The sequence below is a fragment of the Cololabis saira genome, chromosome 8, assembly GCF_033807715.1.
Source record: "Cololabis saira isolate AMF1-May2022 chromosome 8, fColSai1.1, whole genome shotgun sequence".
In the NCBI taxonomy this organism is placed as follows: domain Eukaryota; kingdom Metazoa; phylum Chordata; class Actinopteri; order Beloniformes; family Belonidae; genus Cololabis; species Cololabis saira.
Window position 1 is genome coordinate 35,779,148 of NC_084594.1, and position 18,735 is coordinate 35,797,882.

At 39.4% G+C, this 18,735-nt stretch overlaps 1 protein-coding gene across 1 annotated transcript; it reads right to left on the reverse strand.

Annotated features, from left to right (window-relative positions):
* Positions 1 to 93: 93 nt before the first annotated feature.
* On the reverse strand, positions 94 to 13,474 carry LOC133449519 (N-acylethanolamine-hydrolyzing acid amidase-like). Its single transcript, XM_061728679.1, has 11 exons — positions 13,213 to 13,474; positions 6,771 to 6,935; positions 6,535 to 6,658; positions 4,852 to 4,942; positions 4,689 to 4,771; positions 4,428 to 4,600; positions 4,291 to 4,353; positions 2,782 to 2,848; positions 2,661 to 2,689; positions 750 to 819; positions 94 to 655 (listed from the first exon to the last, which is right to left on the reverse strand). Exons 1-11 carry the CDS (start codon positions 13,422 to 13,424, stop codon positions 635 to 637), a joined length of 1,098 nt encoding a protein of 365 aa, XP_061584663.1. The 5' UTR covers positions 13,425 to 13,474; the 3' UTR covers positions 94 to 634.
* Positions 13,475 to 18,735: the final 5,261 nt, after the last annotated feature.

Sequence of the window (18,735 nt, forward strand, 5' to 3'; positions counted from 1 at the left end):
TGTTTAATTGGATTATAACAGGACACTTTTTTTTTAATTTCTATTAATTAACTAAACAGTAAACAAGTTACAAAAAAAAGGCATCAGCTGAGATTTGGCAAAATTTAAAAGTATCCAACTTTTATTAAAACATTTCTACAAGTCACATAATAAACTGCAGTCAAACTGTAACAACCTTGTTAACACATACTTGACTGATGGTAAATAAGCTTTATTCTGTACTTGGACTGTTAGTCATTACACTTTATCTTGATTTATTTATTTTTATTAGGTTCCCCAACTTCTGGAACAAGAAGCACAACACAGTTTATTTCTTAAAGTGCTGAATCCCTCCTTTATCTTTGGAAAGAAAGACAGAAATCTCTGTTTCAACATTTCATTTGCTGTTATCTAAATGCAACTCTTCCATAATTACATATACGTGATAAAAAGCCCAAAAAGGTTATGAGAATAAATCGCATTTGAGCATTTGTTTTAGTCTTTTACAAGTTTCTGGGAACCTCAACAATAGAATATTACAACAAAAGTTACTTTATGAAAGGCGATGCATCATAAAAAAAGGTTTGATTCAGTAATTATTTTTTGTAAAACCTGCGGGAGGGAAGAGTTTAGTTGGCGGCTCCGTGACGTCAGTTCAGGTCGGTTTGTGACAGCCCTTGGAGAGATCAGAGGAGCTGAATGAGTGACGGACTCTTCTTACTACAATATTAGAACTTCTATTAAACGTTAATTACGTGTTGATTAGTTACCTCTGGCCACATAACTGTGGTGTAGTTCTCCGGCGCTGCTGCGCTCATCAATGTTGAGTAAATGGTAATTCTGGGAGGTTGTCGAGACAAAAGAAACTGTTATATATGACGAAACAGGAATATCTGATATGAAAAGACAAGTGTTACATGCCATTACTGCAACATTAAAGGAATATTCTCGGGGTAAATGAACCCTGGGTCTATTATCAGGTGGTAATGAGTGTGAACGTTCTTTAGGGACCTCAATTATGTGCACTGAAGCAGTTTTGAATTAGTAAAAGGGATGAATGTGTGATGGCTGTTAATGTTAGCTCAGGGGACGAGTAGAAACGTCACAATAATTTGTTATTCTGAGGCTCTGATGAGACTATAAATGTCCTTCCACTTCAGTGATAGTGTGGATATGATCCCTAAATTGTGTTTATGGATAAAAAAGTGAATAAAATATTCCAAAATATTCATAGACAATGTTGAATTAACTCAAGTTTCTTCTATAAAATTCTAAGGTGTCATAGTTGATGAAAAATTAACATGGAAGTGCCATACTGAAGTTGTCTGTAAAAAAACTATGAGGTCAATCGGTATTTTGAGTAGAATACGATCACTGGTGAATGAATCGTGTATTTTAACTTGTTATTATAGTTTCATTTATCTATATATTGTGTATTGTAATTCTGTATGGGCAGCTACATGTCCTACTTTTCTCAATAAGATCCTGCTAGCCCAAAATAATTTTTGAGAATGGTTACTTTTGCCAAAAAAACAGGATCTTCCATTTTTCTTTTTAGAAAATTTAATTTGTTATCTGTCTTCAATGTGAACACCTATCCAATATGTGTGTTTATGTATAAGTTTGAATATTCATCTCATGACCTGCCACTCAGCTTCCAGAATTGTTTTAAGTTTTCCTCAGACATCCATTCATATCAGACATGACACTCAAAGAACTTTCACCTTCCTTTATGCCGGACTTCACACAATCAACGCACTTTAAAATACAGAGGACCGTTGCTATGGAACAATTTACCTACATCACTAAAATCATTTTTTAGTTAAGATCAGAAACACATCTGGAGTTTTTAAATTGTACTTTTTTTCATGCAATTATACTACATTTCCTTCATTTTTTTCCCATCTTTCAATAATTCAGTAGTGTTTTTCTTTTTCATGTTAAATTGTCCTTTTCTGTTTTATATTATCTATTTCTATATTGTGTTTTTGCTTTTGCTGTTGTTATTGTTGTTTATGTTTGTTTTATAAAGGGGAGGCATTTTCATAAGCCTTTTTGGCTTCCACCTCTCCTGCACAATGCTTCATTTGACCTTTGTTTTTTACTGTTATGTTTTATGTGCAAAATAAACTAAACTAAACTAAACTAAACTAAAAGGATTGTTAGAACAGGAATGTCCTTCCCGTCCGCTGCTACTGGTCTGTACCAGAGTTCATAGCCTTCGTGTCCATTGAAACTATCACTATGTTTACATTTAGGATTAAATGGATGAGCGTCAGCAGCAGAGGCCATGACCTCTCCTCCTTTTGTGTCTACTGAGGGATGTTCATGTAACAACAGTAACAGCCTTGCACGCATTTGTGACACCAGCGAAATATGATTATTCCTGGACAAACAGTATTCTTTTACGTTTTGTACACGTAAAGTTAACGCGTAGAGTCTCTCTCCAGACAGTGGGATAACTCACCAGTGGTTATTATTGTTATTATGGGGTACAGTACATCTGGACTCACGTCAGCGGCTTTTACGGGGTAAACGTAAATCCGTTTCTGACTCAAAACTCCTTTGATTCACGTACACTAGTTGTCATCCAGTAATAGACCCAAGGTTGATTCAACTCTGGAATATCCTCCAGCAGCCTGTTGATGAACATTTTTATGAAGAAATAACTTCCTCCTTACCCATTACACACCGGGAACAGCGACAAAACCTGGGGGGCAAAGACTCAGCTTTAATCTATACACTTGCTGTGACTTTCGGACATGTGCAGTTGATTTTTCACATGAACTTGTTCTAACTTGCCTGATAAACAGAACTCATGTTCAGGTTAGCTTGACCGGTAGCGTTGAGTGCCTTGTTTGCTGCCTCCCTATGAAATGAGCACATAACATTCAACATCTGTAATAACAGTAACATAACAAAGATACGTGGGGTCCGTTTCACAAAGCAGGTTTAGTGAAAACTCTGAGTCTGTTAACCCTGAAATGAGGGAAACTCTGAGTTTTCCGTTTCACAAAGGGAGGTAACTCAAACCAGAGAAAGAGGAGTAACTCTAGCCTGTTTCACAAAGGGAGGTAACTTAAGCTCTCGGTCAGTTACCGTAGTAACAGACGCTCTGAACCTAACCTGGTCGGGACCAGGTTTATATCGTGAAACCTGGAGTTTCTCTGCGTCTCCGCCTCTTTCAGAGACACACGCACATTTGATTTCCTCATTCATTCAGTCAGCAGGCGAGTTTTGGTGAAGTTCTGCCGTCTGTCATTAAAAACAGAGTCAGTATATATATTAGAAGTCCATTGTCACGAACATGGCATGTCTTTTTGATGAAGACACAATTGATGAAGGTGCAGCATTAATGCGCAGAGAATTAAATATTCGTCGGGAGATGGTTATCAGACCACGTAATACATGAACATTATACATAGTCTCATTACAGGCAAAGCAATATATGTTAATCCTTTATTTGTTATAATTTTGATGATTGAATTGTTTAATGATTTCATAATTAATTCTAATTTTTTTGAGATTTTTTATTTGGGGTTTTCATAAACTGTGAGCCATAATCACCAAAATTATAACAAATAAAGGCTTGAAATATCTCACTTTACATGTAGTGGGAAATAATATTTAATTCACCTTAAGTTGAATTTACTACGAATGAAGTTTTGCAATATATTCAAATTTTCCGACCTCCACCTGTATATTATTACATAAATAAATAAGAGCATAATATGTATTGGTTCAATACCGAATGCAACTTTTAATTCCCAATTACGGAACAATTCCGTATTTCAAAGGACGGGTGGCAACCCTACATAAACCTGTCCAAGCCATCAAGGAGTTCCACAGGATTGCAGGTGAATGATGTGGAGATCTGTTAAATTAATTTTATATTATATTCTGTGCTGCGGTGTTACTCTTTTTTTGAAAAACATGTTCAAATTCGCCGTATGCGCGCATTAAAATCTCTAATTCCATTCGGGTGAAAAAGGACACGGCATGAAGTATGTGGATCTTCAGATGCAAACTAACGTTTCCTCAAAGGGATTTTGTAAATTGAAATGTTAAATAAAGTTTTTAAAAAAAAAGAAAAAGTATGTGGATCTTTTGTTGTCGCCGGTTGCCATGGTGAATCCTTGTATCAGGGCTCAATTAATGCTGGCTTTTTATAGTTGTGGTGCACGCGCTTAACTTCAGGTGAAACTCAGAGTTTCCGATCTCAGAGTAGATCAACTAAGAGTTCAGGATTAGACTCAGAGTTTGTTGAACCTGCTTTGTGAAACGGACCCGTGATCTTCATAGTTGGTTTACCTTCGATGATCGGTGGACGGGGGAGGAAGCCAGTGGTCAAAGTTCGTCTCCACTCTGTACCACCTAACGTCAGGAACACACTATTACATGTTTGTTCAGTTGTGCAAGCCAAAAAATGCACAGCAGCTTCTCCTTACGCTCCGTTTAGGGGATCCAGAGGCCAGATATCAGCGGGACCCTTCCGATCTCTGGTGATGACAACCCCTTCCCCTGCTCGGACCCCAGCCACGATGTAGTACACTCCCGTGATGATGGGAGTCTTAGCCAGACGCATGACTGCATCCTGAAAGTCCTCTGCTTCCTCCAGTGTCTGGAGAGGTGACACGTTATTGGTCTCATTTCTTTTAACGGTAAGTGTCTCCCGTGATGCTGCCTCGTATACTCGTTAACGCGCTCACCTCCCTCACCAGCCAGCTGACCGGGGACCCCTTCAGCAGGAGCGACACAACATTTTTCCAATAGTTCCACCAGCGGTCGGTTCCTGATGAATCATAAACAAACTTGTAGCCGGACACACAAAAAAAACAAAAGCAACATCTCTACAACCGTCAGTGGTCTTACCTCGCTGGTCACCTGAGACAGTGAACTTGTTAGGGCTCTGTCCGGTCCATAAGCCCACGTAGCCGGCAAATGTGGTGCCACGGTACGCTACCTGACGGGGCATCAACACAGGGCTCGTCAGACACATCATCACACCAGGACTTGCTTTGTGGACCTTTACTGCCTGATGGCTGATTCTGTACCAGAATCTGTTATTTTGGTTGAGGTGAAGACATTTTGATGGCTGTTCTCTGACCTTGAAGATTTATTCTGCTAATAAAGCTAATAAACCCAAATATTGGGTCAAGCAACCAAAGAAGATTACTGAAACTCCCAAATTGAAGTTAGTAATCCAAAGGTGTTTCTGCAGTTTTTTAACTCTGAGGAGTCTCTCCCTTGTCGTCTGGAGGTTAATTCGCTTTTTAAGATGCGGTCACCCTGAACCACACAAGCATTTGTAGACAAGTTGGATAGAGGAACACAACCAATGATCAGTCGGTTCTTGATCGGAGCTCAGATGTATCAGACTCGCTGACCTGAAACACGCCTGAAAGGTTCAGGTTCAGTCTCTTTGATAAACGGACCAAAGCTTTGTTGCTCAACGCTGCAGGAGAATGCTGGTTTCTTACAGATCGGCCTTTTGCTCGTGGACTTGTTAAACTTGATTGTAGCAGTTTAACAGCTGATTATCACTCCAGACTCACGTTAACTTTTAACTATTAGTTAAGTTAGGTGCTATTTTAGGTAGGGGTGGGTTAAAAATATCGATATATCGATATTTTATCGATATGCATGTGTAGGAACGATTATCGATACATAAATCCAAGTATCGATTTAAAAAAAAAATAATAATAATTTTTTTTTTTATCCCGATTTTTCCCCCCATTTTATCACCCAGTGCTCCTACCTAAGTTGGTCCTGGGCATTGCTCCCTCTACCAACCCCGGGAGGCCCTGCACTGAGCTCAAGTCTCCTCCTTACTTGAGGACTGAGCAGGCTGCTTCTTTTCACCAGGCAGGGTGGGGCTTCTTTGGCCGGACGTGGTGCGTGGAAGGATCATGTTATTCCCTTATTGTAACCAGAATATCGATATCGAATCGTATCGTATCGGAAATCGTATCGTCTTGGGACCTAGTGTATCGGAATCGTATCGTATCGGGAGGTCAGTGATGATACCCAGCTCTAATTTTAGGTTTCCCTGGGTTGGGACTGTTGGGACATCTGGGATCTGTCCCTTGAGGGGGGGGGGGTACTGTCAGGGTTTGACACTTCCCCCCAGTTTTTGAGTTTCAGTTCTGTCCCTCCTGTTTCCCATCTGCCCTGATTGTGTGCACCTGTGTCTCGTTATCCCCTGTGTATATCTGGTCTTGTCGTTCCCTGCTCCCTGTTGGTCCGTACTGTTTGTTCCCTCCATGTCTCCTCTGGTTTTTGGTTTTTGCTCTCGTGTTTTGGTTTATCCTGCTCTGCAGCGTTTTTGGTTCTTGTTTTTGGTTAATAAACCCAGTTTTTTGCAACTCCTGGCTCCTGCTCTCCTGCGTTTGGGTCCTCAACAAACCACATCCGTGCCAAATTCAAGCTGACGTGTTTGGGAAGCTGAGAATCAGGACCTCTGCAGGTTTGTAGTTCAAGTTCATTTGTGTAAAAAAAGGCCATAAGTCCTCATTAAACAGTTGTTTGCTCGAATGGTTTGAATGAATACTGCACCTTCCCTTTCTTGAGGAAGACGACGTCAACTGTTACGTTCCTCAGAACAGCATGCGGATAATCAAGGTTCCTGCCGTGGTACACGTTCCCGTATTTGTCCTGAGCGAGGATGCTTGTGCAGAACCTGTGGATGAAGAAGGTTGGCTGGTTGGCGTGACAGAGGTTTCCGATTTTTCTCTGCATATCTGCATCCTGTGTATATCACAGTCGTTAAGAAACATTTGAAGCACACATACGCAGAGGCTTCGTAGGCAAAGTTGAGCAGGATGACATCAGACACGTTGCCTCCGAACAGCGAGGTCAGGCTACGGATCTCCCCGGCGTACGGCGGAGGAATGTGGTTTTCCAGGGATTTTACAACGGGAGCGATGGCATGGTGTACCCACTTTGGAACCGTAGCACTGAAGAAGGGAAACAGGGGAGAAAATAAGTCGGCCACCGTCAACATCATCCCCTGAGAAGACGCTGGTGAAGATGTCGGGCAGTAAGGACCTACATGCCAGAGCTGAACATCTGTCATTATATTACTATGTTGAGGAAACAGTTAAGCTACAGTTACCAAAGTTGAGCAGAGGAGGTTATTTTAGAATGACATGTGAGCGTGACGCACACTTGTGGGGCAGCTGTTTTTAACTTTTTGACTTTTTTCCCTTTTCTTTACTTCCTCCTCGTCGCTGTTGATTAACATCTCTGCATGCTCAAGCGGGATTACTGCCCACGCGCTGCAGTGACAACAGTTCCTCATGCTTCACTCAGTGCTGCATTTCACACAGTTCATCATAACATGCTTCTCAGCAGATTGGAAAAGTGGGTGGGACTTACCGGCACTGTGCTTCAATGGTTCAAATCTTACTTGCAAGATAAGGCTTTTTTTGTGTCAATTGGAAACCATGAGTCTAAGAGAACCAAGATCACATGTGGGGTTCCTCAAGGGTCCATTCTCGGACCGCTTCTATTCAACATCTATATGCTACCCCTAGCTCAGATTATGGAACATCACAACATTTCCTACCATATTTATGCCGATGACACACAGCTCTATATTTCAGTGTCACCACATGACTACAGTCCCCTACTCTCATTGAGTAACTGTATTCACCAAATCAATGAGTGGATGTGCCAGAATTTTCTCCAGCTAAATGCAGAAAAGACGGAGGTGATAATTTTTGGCCCTAAAAATGAAAGGGAAAAGATCAGCGCTCACCTTGGCTCCATGTCATTGACAGCTACAAATCAAGCCAGAAATCTTGGTGTAATTATTGACTCAGACTTGAACTTCAACAGCCATCTAAAGTTTATCACTAAATCTGCCTATTACCACCTAAAAAACATTGCTAGAATTAAGGGGATTCTGTCTAAACAAGAGATGGAAAAACTTATTCATGCATTCATTTTCAGTAGGTTGGATTATTGCAATGGCATCTTTACAGGCCTTAACAAGAAATCCATCAGGCAGCTGCAGCTGATCCAGAACGCTGCCGACAGAGTCCTTACAAACACCAGGAAACTGGACCATAGGACTGGGTGATATGGACCAAAAGTCATATCTCGATATTTTCTAGCTAAATGGCGATACTCGATATATATCTCGATATTTTTTCTGTGCCTTAATTGGGGTTTCCCCCAAAGCATTATAGCATAGCATCTCTGTTAGCTTAATTTTTTTCTGAGGCAAACCCTTAAAAAAACAGTCAGTTTTAATACAAAGCCTCGTGCCAAATGTCACACAGGTACATTTATTAACAGAGGTCTGCACAATATCAAAATGTATAAAACAAATGAAACAAAAATAAACTGCCTGCATATATAGAATAAAAATGCTTCTTGAATAAAATAAAACAAATATCCCTTTCCTGCATAACAATTAAATTAAAATACACTGTGCAATTAATACAATGTAGACAGTAACAGGCAGACTTATCCACTGAGGTTGACAGTTGCAAATAACAAAACATTTGCGCATATCTCAAATAAAACATTCAAGTCAGTTTGTCACAATATAAGCTATATCAAAATCCTTAAAAAAAAAAAAAATGTAAAAAAAAAAAAAAAAAAAAATTCTTTTTTTAAATCGATATAAACGATATTGTCTCGTACCATATCTTGTTTGAAAATATATCGATATATATTACACTGGTCATGAAATCACTACACTGGCTTCCAGTGAGTCAAAGGATAGAGTTTAAAACCTTACTGCTGGGGTCCGTTTCACAAAGCAGGTTCAACAAACTCTGAGTCTAATCCTGAACTCCTAGTTGATCTACTCTGAGATCGGAAACTCTGAGTTTTCGGTTCCAGAACAGCGGATTTGAGTTAATTTACTCAACTCTAAGTAGTTTCACCCGGAGTTAAGTGCGTGCACCACAACTATAAAAAGCCAGCATCAATGGAGAACTTCGCCAAAACTTGCCTGCTGATTGAATGAATGAGGAAATGAAATGTGCGTGTACTGTAACTCTGAAAGAGGGCGGAGACGCAGAGAAACTCGAAGTTCTTTGAAATAAACCTGGTCCCGACCAGGTTAGTTTCAGAGCGTCTGTTACTACGGTAACTGACCGAGAGCTTAAGTTACCTCTCTTTGTGAAACGGAAAACTCAGAGTTTCCCTCATTTCAGGGTTAACAGACTCAGAATTTTCACTAGTCTAAACCTGCTTTGTGAAACGGACCGCTGGACTGGGACCTGGACCTGGACCTGGACCGGGGCTGACAGATCAGGAGAACACTTATCTCACATTAGTCAATGTAAAAGCTGTTCATCAAAGTGAATGTGATACTAAAGCTCACATCCATTAGATCCAGTTTCCCAGCATGCCTCCTCCCTCTGCCTGTGTGTACACACCTTAAATAGCAACCCACACCCACACCCTCCCACCCACCTTGGCAGGAAACTATTTTTGCAGCTTCTACCACCACTAAACTCAAGTCACTCTCATTTCTGCATTAACGTTTAGATTCTTATCCTGTCTGTGATACAGTTGAATCCTGGGGGCTGATGGGAAATCATAATGGGCGGCAACCACATTTATATGTTTTTAAAATGTCAATCAGATATATGAGCGTTTCCTGTTGATGGGTTCTTTCTTTCTATTATATCAATATCATACTTGTAGGATCTTTGATACTTTAGTTACCATTAACTTTAGAAAAAAACAACAATGAAAATTATACAAACTCTCTCACTTAAAAACCCTTTTTGACTTCTGTAGGAAGCTTTGTGTGGTCAAGGTAACATTTCAGAAATCTGTGAGTGATATTTGGTTTAAACTGGATTTTCTTCTGCCTGTGGTCCATTCCAGTCACGGGTTCATGAGTAGATTCTCTCTAAGTAGTTCAAGGTTCACCTCCTGCAACTCCAGCAGCAACAAGCTGCTGCACGCGGCGGCCTCCAGTTCATGGCCTACCGTTGTGTATCATAACTTCACCCAGACCTTGCTGTAACACACCATCATATTTTCACTACACTACATTTGTTTGTCCCACTACACACATAGACACAGGGACCCTCGCATGTCCCACTCTGCCGTGATGGGGGGCATCAGTGCCCACTTTCAGCGTGTTAGCAGCCCTGGCCAGTTCCAGTTTGCACCACACACCAAACCAATCTTTGGTTTTGCTTGTGGCATCAAATTAGAACAATGGCTAAGAGTGAAATGATGAACTAATATGCTTTAGTTTTTATCTTCTCTGTATGGCTGCATATCAGCCAGTACTTCTGGGTCAAAGGGCCAGTTCCAGTCCTGTTGAATGTTTACATGGAGGGATCAACCAAAGGGCAACATCTGGTTTAGTTCAATCTGGGAGTAAAATAATAAAGAAAAGTGTGAGTTGGACTGGAACTATTCAAATGGGTCCTTAGCTACCTTCATCCATGGATGAATAATAATAATAATAATAATAATAATAATAATAATAATAATAATAATAATAATAATAATAATAATAATAATAATAATAATAATACATTTTATTTATAATGCACTTCATTACTGAAAATCTCAAAGTGCTACAGTTTGATAATTAAAAGGAAACAGAAATAATAAAATCAAGATAAAAAGATAAAGGGATAAAAAGTCAAGACATGGCAGAAAAGAGAAGAAAACAATTAAAACAGCAACCAGGAAAAAAACAACAACAGCATTGTTTAGTGATAAAATGCTTTGCTAAAAAGTCCTTTTATTTTAGTCCTCTTTTAAAATTTGATGAAGGTAGTTAAGGACCTCTGCTTCAGCTACATTTGTTTCACACGTCGTTTTGGTAGCAACGACAGAAATAAGGAGTGTATGCTAGGGTTGGTGAAGGTCGGACTCCTTCCTGCCCCGACCCACGGCCACGAGCTGTGGGCAGAGACTGAAAGAACGAGGCCGTGGATACAAGCGGCAGAAATGGGTCTGCTCTGCAGAGAGTCTGTGCTCTTCTTTAGAGTGTTGGATAAAATAATTCAAAACCACACTGAATATGTAAACTGCATGTGCTGATTGGCTAAATGTGTCTGTGTGTTGAAACTGATGTGAGTGCGGTCTGACTTTTCACTGAAAGGACCATTCTGTACCAGGCACGAGATAAGGGGGGCCACCCAGCCAGGACAGGGCAGGCTGCGGAGCCTGTTTCAGCTGGATCTCACTCTGCAGAGGACCTCTTTAATTATATCCCAGTCTTGTGTCTTTCTTTAACTTTTCCAGCTCAATCAACAATCAGTTCGATCACAACAAGAGAGAGAGCTAGAAGCTCGGCCCTCCGGGGGGTGCTGAGTGGAGCCGCTGCTCCTCCAGCTGAGAGGAGCCAGATGTGGGGGCCCGGGCATCTAGTGAGGCTGCTTCCTGCAGCCTCACTGCAGGTTTTCTGGGTTAGTCCTGATAGGAGGAGACCCTGTGAAAGGCCCGGGACACACTGGAAGGACTATGTAAATATGAGCACATTTCCCCCATTTTAGCCTCCCTCCACTGGCTGCCCATACAGTCTAGGATTCATTTTAAAAATTATTTTATTTGCCTCTAAATCCTTGAATGGTCTTGCCCCTCCGTACCTCTCTGAGCTTTTTCACCCTTATTCACCTAGTCGCTCTCTCAGATCAGCTGATCGGCTGCTCTTGAGAGCCCAAAACTAAGAGGAAGCTCAGAGGGGACCGCGCCTTTGCTGTTGCAGCTCCAAAACTGGAACAACCTGCCTCAGCAAATCAGACAGGCTTCCTCTCTGTCTGTTTTTAAATCTCTTCTCAAAACCCACCTTTTCTCCTTGGCTTTTAACACCTAGCAAGACAGTTGAGTTTATTTTATCATTTTATTCTTTATTTTACTCTTTTATCTTCTATTCTATCCTATTTTATTCACTTAACTTAATAAACTGATTGTTTTATTTATGTGTCTTGTGTTTTACGGTGTTTTGTCTTTGTTTTCCATTCGCCTGTCCAGCACTTTGGACCATGTTGGTGTTTTTAAAGTGCTTTATAAATAAAGTTGACTTGACTTGACTATGTCTCTCGGCTGGCCCGGTAACGCCTCGGGATCCCCCCTAGATGAGCTGGACGAAGTGGCCGGGGAGGGAGAAGTGTGGGCTTCTCCACTTAAACCACCAGTTCTGGTCGTGTTCTTTTTATACAATTTACACTTCAACCACATCGTCTAGGTGTCACGTCCTGACTTCGAAAAGTTCAGTCTAGTTGGAGTTTAGTTGGGCTAAGATGTCAATATTTGCTATTCAAGTTCGTTGCTTCTGCATTTTGGATTTCATTTTTTTGTTTAATCAAAACTGCAACAGTTCAGAATAATGTTCACTTCAATTTTCAATTCAATTTTGTTTAAATATAGCGTCTATTACAACAGAAGTTGTCTCTAGGCACTTAGTTTGCAGAGACCCAAAACATGACCCCCGAGTAACTTTGTTACTAATAATAATAATAATACCAGTAAATAAATGATCATATTTATTATTATTTAATAATAATATTAATCCTTATTATTATTTCTTATTATGATTAATTGTAATAATAATGTATATAATTCATAATTAATATATTATATATAATATAATATGTTAATTCAATATTAATTTAATCCAATATAATATAATAATAATAATTATATAATTACCATTTATAAATTATAATATAAATTATATTATTGTAATTTATGTTATAATTTATAATAACAATAATAACTTTGCTCATCTGAAGTTGCATGAACTTCATTTTAAGACCTGGAAAAGACCAAATATTTTATGATACACGTAAAATCTAATAATTTCAAGTAGCCTACTTTCTATTCTTTTTCAAACACGGTTATGTAGCTTTTTTTTGTTGAAATAGTATTTTAATATTAATATTTCGACGACGATGCAGTACATTAGTAATTTTATTTGAGTAAAGTTTTGGACTGATGCATAACTGAAGTCATCGTCTAAATTGGGCAAAAGCAGGAGGAGGAAAAAAACACGTGGTTTTTGCACGAAATTATATAATTGATGGCGCAATCTAGAAATCATTACCATGTAATAACCAAACTATTGCTTATTGTAAAGGATTCACATTTCACCTGCAGGGTGGCCGGTTTCGTCCAGCACAGATGCTCAACAGAAGTCTGTTCTCAGCTGAAGTGATAAAAACTCTGGACGTGTCTTTTTAGTATAACTTACTTTTTGGTGATGCTTATAATGCACTTGTGAAAGAAACAGTTCAAACGTACTCAATGATGGTGGCGGCAGCTTTCTGCAGGTATTCCGCGTCAAAGACCTCGAGCAGCGGCTTCCAGCGCACATCTGGGTCCTGGTCCAGGCTGATGTGGACGGTGGGAGGAGCGGGCTGAGGAGCGGGCTGAGGAGCGGACTGAGGAGCGGGCTGAGCCCCGCACGGCCCGGCCAGGACCAGCCCGAGCAGCAGCAGCGCCGTCCGCTTCATCCCGACCTCAGGGGTCCGGTGTTATGCCGATCCTCGCTCCCTGCCGTGAAATGCTCCTTTGTGGTTCTGCGCATGCGCACAGTCGATTTTCAAAGTTTGGTTGCCACGCCCACCATTTCTTGCACGATGTAAAATAGATTTTTTTTATTTGATTTATTTTATTTTTGTGCATGTAAAAAAAAAAAAAACACTTCAAGAGAAGTTTAAGAAAACAAAACAACAAAATCATCCTTTAGCAGATTTACATGTGCAAAAAAGCAGTAGGAAGAAGTGTAAATTTATTTAATCCTACCCCCATTCACTAATCATTTAACCCGTATTTATAAATACTCACACACTGTACTAAATAACAGTATTATTATTATTATTATTATTATTATTATTATTATTATTATTATTATTATTATTATTATTATTATTATTATTATTATTATTATTATATACTATACTCACACACATACCTATACATACATACACATAGTTGAATATTTCTCTATATTTGTACACACATGCCCATATAAATATTTATATAAATATACTTATTTACACTATACTGTCTCTATTAACTGCATCTGCTCTATATCTATGTATATATCCACTATATATATATATATATATATATATATATATATATATATATATATATATATATATATATATATATATATATATATACATGCATACATACACATATAATTAGCTGCCCATTTCTGATAATATGATATGTTGAGTATTTGATCCTTCAAAATACACGACCCATGACATGAATTGCATTACACTTTGTGAACAATTTACGATAAAGAGGAAAAAAACAACAACAATGATATCGCTTTATTTGATATTCATGATGTTCATGATATTGATTGATATTCATATTCATTCATTCGCCTTTATTTAAGCAGGCAGGTCATTAAGAACATTCTTATTTACAATGACGGCCTGGCAAGCGACAAGGACCATTTGGGGGAAAAGGAAGTGGGCTAGGGAATAAAACCGTAATATTATAGATCCATGAATAAAACACAGTAAAATTGTAGCTCTAGTCTGCAGAGGTAGAAAACCATTAGGTAGCATTTTTCGGAAGAACACCGGAACCGAACCGCTGTCTGACTCCGTGGAAACTCAACCCACACTTCCGCTAGGGGGGGTTTCACAATAAAACACGTAGCTCTTTCTTTCTCTCGTTTAAGGTTCGCTGTACGCTACAGTTTGTATTGTCTATTGTGAGGCTCGGCAATGGAAGTGCATCCGTAAAATGCAGTGAATTTTAGACGCAAAGTTTGACAAGCTCAAAGGGAGATCTACTTTTGAATTAATGATTTTTTGAAAGACACGCTTTTATTTTGGTAAATGTGTGAACCAGCAGCAGAGCGAAGCCCGGAAGAATCCAGGTAACAACAACAACAACAAAAACCGTAAAAGATCAAAACAAAAAGTAGAAACACAGGTAAAAATATCCACGTGTGCACACAAATAGGCCAATCTGAAACACGTATTATACTCAAAATCACGATATAATAAACATGCACTTCTGATCTGAGCAGAAAACTGTGAGATCATAACAATTTTGAAGAAACAAACTTTCATAATGACTATAGTACATTAGTGGAACCCAACAAGCCGGTTCCTGCCTGTATTTCTGTGGGTTACGGTTACAATCAGAGTTATCAACAGAGCTGATTATCGGGAACCAACAAATACATTATTTATTAATTGTAAGATGCTCAAATTCAATGAACTTGTTGATTTAAAAATATCACTGTTGATGTAAACGCCTTCTAATAATCTGTTGCCACACTGTATCTAGAAGCTGTTTCAGCAAAGACAAAGTGGATGTGAACTGAGAGGAAGCTTCACAAAATCAAAGAACAGAACGGAGGTCAAACTTAGATGTGTTTCAGTTTATGGGGTAATCTGTGGAATGTTTTGGAAATGGAAATTAAAGAGTGCAGTACATACCAAATATTAAAAAAAAATATTGAACAAGATGCTCATTAAGTATGAGTATGAGTGTTTATGTAAGTGTCCGAACTTAAATAGATAATAGGTCAATGCAGTATATGTAAGGTTTTCAATATATAATTGATTTACTGCTCTGTACCAGTATATGCAGGAGCTGACAGAAATTGATTATAAAAGGGTAGGCGTCATAAGCTAAGCTTCAGCCTACACCTTGTCTTGTTTTGTTTATATATTTTGGTCCAATGCAATATTAGCATTAACTATTTTGGAAATGACCAAAATAAATAAACAAACCACAAACAAATCCCAATGGACTTCCTATGACAAAATTCACTGTAAACCAGAGGTGTCTTCAGTATTCACATTCATGACTCAGGTAGAAGTATAGATACTAGAGTTTAAAAATACTCCTGTAGAAGTTGAAGTATCAACTCAAGTTTTTTACTCAAGTAAAAGTATAAAAGTACTGGTTTCAAAACTACTTAAAGTATAAAAGTAAAAGTAATGAAGGGGGAAAAAAGCCATTAAGGACAAAAGCCATTGAAAATGAATGCATCTTAGTATAATGCAAATATATTAAAGAACCATATATGTGTACTATTGAGCATTAACATGTGTTTCAGAGAGCAGCAGATATGATGACTAGTTGCCTATAAGTATTGTAATGGTGCAAAAAGTCAAACTTCAGAGGCATGTTATCATTTATCCTAACCTTTATTGGAATGTACATCCAAGTTTAGTTGCAGGAATCTGAGGGAACGGATGTAAGAACAAAACTGGACAAGAACATCTGAAACAACCACAACCAAATTCACTCTATCCGGATGGAGCAATTTAACTGGATAGTTTTTTTTTAAAGGCCGAAATGAAATAGAGTAATGAGGCTGTTTTTAAAATGTAAAGAGTAAAAAGTACAGATAATTGCGTGAAAATGTAAGGAGTAAAAGTAAAAAGTCGTCTGAAAAATAATTACTCCAGTGAAGTATAGATAACCAAAATTCCTACTTAAGTAAGGTAACGAAGTATTTGTACTTTGTTACTTGACACCTCTGCTGTGAACCACTTTATTTGGTCTCTTCTATTCCCTGTCGGTACTGGTCCCTGCCCCTCAGTCCCGAGGCCACCACAGTCATAGGAGGTTCTCCACACACCGAAGGTCCCCTGGCTCCAGGTCACCGTGCCCTCAGTAAAACCAGATTGCACTGGCAGGCATTTTTCAGCTTCTCTGTAACAAGGTCCTTCTTTTAAATCTAACACATTTCTGTGGTTTAGGTTTTGTTGGAGCCCTCTTCACATCTCGTGACGGTTGCCTCGTCTTGCTCTTCTACAATAGCGCCACTGTTTTCTGTAAGAGCTATTACTGTTGTCACTTCAGGCAACAGAGCAACTGCATCCTGCTCCGCTCAATAACGACCTCCCTTTCACATCCAAGGGAAAACAAATGTTCAGATAAGTCTGAGACAACATGGAGCGAACAATTTAAACAAACAGATTCATTCATGACTCCTTCGCTCTTCTCATTTCAACACAAGATAAGGACAAACTGGAGACATTCGCTTTGACCATTTACTTCCACCATCAAGGTTCTTCTCATCACTTATCTGTGGGCTCAGTGGCCCTTAAAAACACATCAGATGAGATACATGTGGCCCCTTTTTCACCAGCTGACCTTTCCTGAGCCCTTAAAGACCTTTCTGTGATATTGGGCTGAAGATACCACAGAGATACAAGACAACAGCTCTATTGTCAACCACGCCTCTCACACCCCTGCTGGTTTTAGGCGGTGGAGTGTCCCCCCCCCCCCAGTACCTCCCTAGAATGAGGCTCCTTTTAAGAAATGAGACTCTCTAGCGCCACCCTTCACCACGATGGCCGTCGGGGGTACTGCAGCCAACAGTGAAGCCGGCACGGGAGAACGGGGAGAACGCGCATGCAGCGTCATGTGACGTCACATCCGCAGGGCAGCGTGGGAAATTCGGCCTCCGAATTGCAGCACATTTTGCAGCACACAGTCTGTTCAAGGCAACGGAGAGATACACTAGAGGGCTCATTCGTTTTGGTTTGGAACGCTTCATCTGACATTATTACTAGAAAACTTGAAACATATACAATTTTTTTTCATAAATCCTGCCTCTATCCTGCCTCATGGTCCTTTAAGTGGGGCCCTTGTGGCGAGTCGTGAACTAAACATGAGCACATATGTTGAATTTCCTTCATCACATAAACAAACACAGGGATTAAACAGGTCCTTCCTGCTGGTTTCAGTTATCATATGTCGCCACGCTGCCCACATGTGTCTCAGAGTTTGTTCTTGTAATATTTATTGTAATTTGAGCAGCTCAGCGATGGTCGATGGTGGTTTGGATCTCTGCTCCCCCCATCATGTCCTGTTCTCTGTGTTTCACTGTTTTGGGGTATTTTTGGCAGCTTGGAGGCGGAATAATCATGACCAGGCCGTGAATAAAATAGTCCTGATAATGTTTGAAAGTCGCTTTCCAAACTTCACCAGGTAATCCAGCTCACCGGAAACATTTCATTTATTCACATACAGGACTGTATCAGAAAATTAGAATATTGTGATAAAGTTCTTCATTTTCTCTAATGCCATTAAAAAAACAAAAATGTCATACATTCTGGATTCATTACAAATCAACTGAAATATTGCAAGCCTTTTATTATTTTACTATTGCTGATTATGGCTTACAGTTTAAGATTAAGATTCCCAGAATATTCTAATTTTTTGAGATAGGATATTTGAGTTTTCTTAAGCTGTAAGCCATGATCAGCAATATTAAAATAATAAAAGGCTTGCAATATTTCAGTTGATTTGTAATAAATCCAAATCATTTTTGTTTTTGTAATTGCATAACAGAAAATCACAATATTCTAATTTTCTGAGACAGTACTGTATGTTTCCTATGTAAACACGGTTGCCCATGAAGTTGGATGAGCGCTCTGACGTTCAAGGGTGAGAGGCAGCATCTCCACAAGGTGGCGCTGGAGCCACACGTCCTCGTTGGTGAGCAGCACCAGAGCTGAGCCTTCAGAGATTATGTCACCGATCTGCAGGCCAGACCACAAAACACCGTTTTTGATCATATCAAATTCAAAAGAAAAAGCAGTCTTGAACCCCCGCCAGCAGGTCTCGTGGGAGGGTAAACATGTTGTTTTCATGATGACCTCAACCTCAGCAGCGTTTCCACCCAGGAAACAGAACCTCAGATCGGCCCGAGGTTGATAAAGACTTGTCTTCCATACCATGAAATATGAAAGAACATCAAACACCAGCCCCCACCTAACCTCAAACTTCCTTTCCAGCGAGGTGTCCTCAGATTCCCTGCTACATCAA